Genomic DNA, 2,418 nt, shown 5'->3' on the forward strand with positions numbered 1-2,418 from the left:
GTGTTTTAAAAGTGTGGGAAAGGTTTATAGGAGTATAGGAAGGGTTTATGAAGCCTTAATATATATAAAAATACTAAATTATAACGTTGCTACTTTGCTGATTTTCACTTATCATGGAGGTGTCTGAAACATAACTTCCGTGATAAGTGAGGGACTACTATATAAAACAGGTGTGGTGCAGGCCTGTAATCTCAGCACTTGGGCAGCTGAGGTAAGAGGACAGTCACAAGTTCAAGGCCAGCGTGGACTACATGGTGAGTTCAAGGTCAGCATGAACTACATAGGAAGACCCTGTCTCCAAAAACAAAACGAAACACAACACCTAGGAAAGACAATATACAAAAAAAAAAAAAAAAAAGGAAAGACAATATACATACATAGGTAAAACTTGAAAATAAGTATACATATCTCTAAATTTTAGAAATAAACATCAAAATATATGCAACTATTTGAAATATATACATATATTAATATTTTTTCTACTATTTAGATCTTTTCAGCCAGTTTAGTTTATTTCTTAAAATGTCTTTAAAAAACTCACATCATCTCCTTTAGTTAGTTTTTCTTTCATTCTCTGGGCCCTTTTTTCAAATTCTGTTGTTACACTATAGTCAACTGGCCCCTTAGCAGGCATTGGTCCAACAATGTCTTCATCTTCACTGCTATCTGTTTCCTTCTAAAACAAGACATTACCTTTAATCCAAGAGAGAGTTATGAGTTACACAAGAATGATCCCAATTTACTTAAATTTAATTGAAAGGGATTACCCATAGACAATAAAACAACAACAAATAAACAATATATTTATTGTTGGCTTTTCACTGAACAATGAATACCCTTTTCCTGCCTTGAGTGCATGGTAGACAACAAATCCACAGCATACAGACTGTCACATCTTTTTTGTATGCTATGGCAGTTATTATTAAATTATTGTAGCTTTCCTCCTGCTAAACACAGATGTGGTCTTGGAGTTCTCAACACAGAATTCCTGGTAATTATTACCAATTGGGCACTGATTACACATTTGAAAATAATTCTGTTAGACCAAAATCTGACCCTATGGACAGAGAGTCTAGTGGAAAGAGGATAAAAAACAAATAGAACTCGTAAAGTCAATGGTATCTTTAGGGGTGATAAATACTATGGAGAAAACTAAAGGAAGGAGCTAACAGTAAAAGAAAGAACAAATTTAGGTTAGGAGGTTAGAGATGAACTCATTGGGAAGGTGATATTCTAGCACCACCCCCAAGGCCTTAAGGTCTTAGAGGTCAGCCATGTAGACATCTAGCAGAAGATCATTTTGGACAGACTTGAATGGCAGGCATAAGAGTTCAGTGGTAGAAGCTGGCCGGGTGTATTTGCAGAGGAACAGCAAAAAGCCCAGTGTGGTTGTACTACAGCAACTACAGCAAAAGAAAAAATCAGTGCTAATGGAGATCAGACTGTATATGGCTCTGTAAAGACTGAATTTTTTGGAGATGATGCTTTTGAGGATTACAAACATGATCTGACTTAGTCTCATGCAGACCATTCCAGCGGCTATGATAAGAAGAGGCAGAAGGAAGCAAGGGCTAACTGAAGTCTGAAGACCAATCAAATAGATGGAATATGAGGTCAATTGGGCTGGGGTGGGCCCAGAGTGGTAGGACTGGATGCCTGTCAAAGGAAATGAACAAGAATTTGTTGACAGACTCATGTCTATGACTATCTGCCTCCCATATTGCAGGTGCTCTAGAAACACTTGTCGAGAGTGAGTAACAATTCTGATGTTAACGCTCTTAAGCACTTCACCATGTCTACTTTCAGCAAGCTCAGTGTAACCACTGAATTCTCAGTGATGAGCTGGGGTCTCTTGATTGTATCAATTCACTTGTAGAAAGGTACTGCAGCATAATGGACTATGCACTTTAAAGTCATAAAAACTGTGTGAGCAATCGTTCTAGTAATTAAAAACTATAAATTTGGCTATGATACCCTTTTCTTTTAGTCTTTTGCATCTGTAACATTCAAGTATTATGTATTTTATGAGGCTTTGGAGAAGATGAAAATAAGACCTATCCATGGAGAAAGTATACTTCAAATGGTACTCTATAAATCTCAGCTACTATTTTTTTAAAAAATGTATTTAGTGCAGGGTCTACAGGGTCTCACTACACAGATCAGACTCGTAGTGATCCTCCTGTTTTCAGCCTCCCAAGCACTGGGACTATAGGTATGCTACCACACCCAGTCTTATTCACCCTCTCAGCACACCCCAGGGGCGGGGTCGGCATGGCATGCTAGAGATTGAACCCTGGTCCCTGCATCTGCCTAAGCAGGTGCTTTAGTCTGCTGAGCTATCTGGCTGGTCCTTTCTCAGCTACTATCAAGGAAGAAAATAGTCTTTATCTTTTACTCCAAAATCGTTTTATCTATCTT

At 38.0% G+C, this 2,418-nt stretch overlaps 1 protein-coding gene across 1 annotated transcript in view; it reads right to left on the bottom strand.

Annotated features, from left to right (window-relative positions):
• Positions 1 to 2,418, bottom strand: part of Gpalpp1 (GPALPP motifs containing 1) — a 24,755-nt gene that overhangs the window by 10,314 nt on the left and 12,023 nt on the right. Inside the window, exon 5 of the mRNA XM_023700139.1 lies at positions 542 to 676. Coding sequence (XP_023555907.1) covers positions 542 to 676 — 135 coding nt within the window. The remainder of the gene's footprint in view (positions 1 to 541; positions 677 to 2,418) is intronic.

Source organism: Octodon degus, unplaced genomic scaffold (genome assembly GCF_000260255.1).
Source record: "Octodon degus isolate 3935 unplaced genomic scaffold, OctDeg1.0 scaffold00122, whole genome shotgun sequence".
Taxonomy (NCBI): domain Eukaryota; kingdom Metazoa; phylum Chordata; class Mammalia; order Rodentia; family Octodontidae; genus Octodon; species Octodon degus.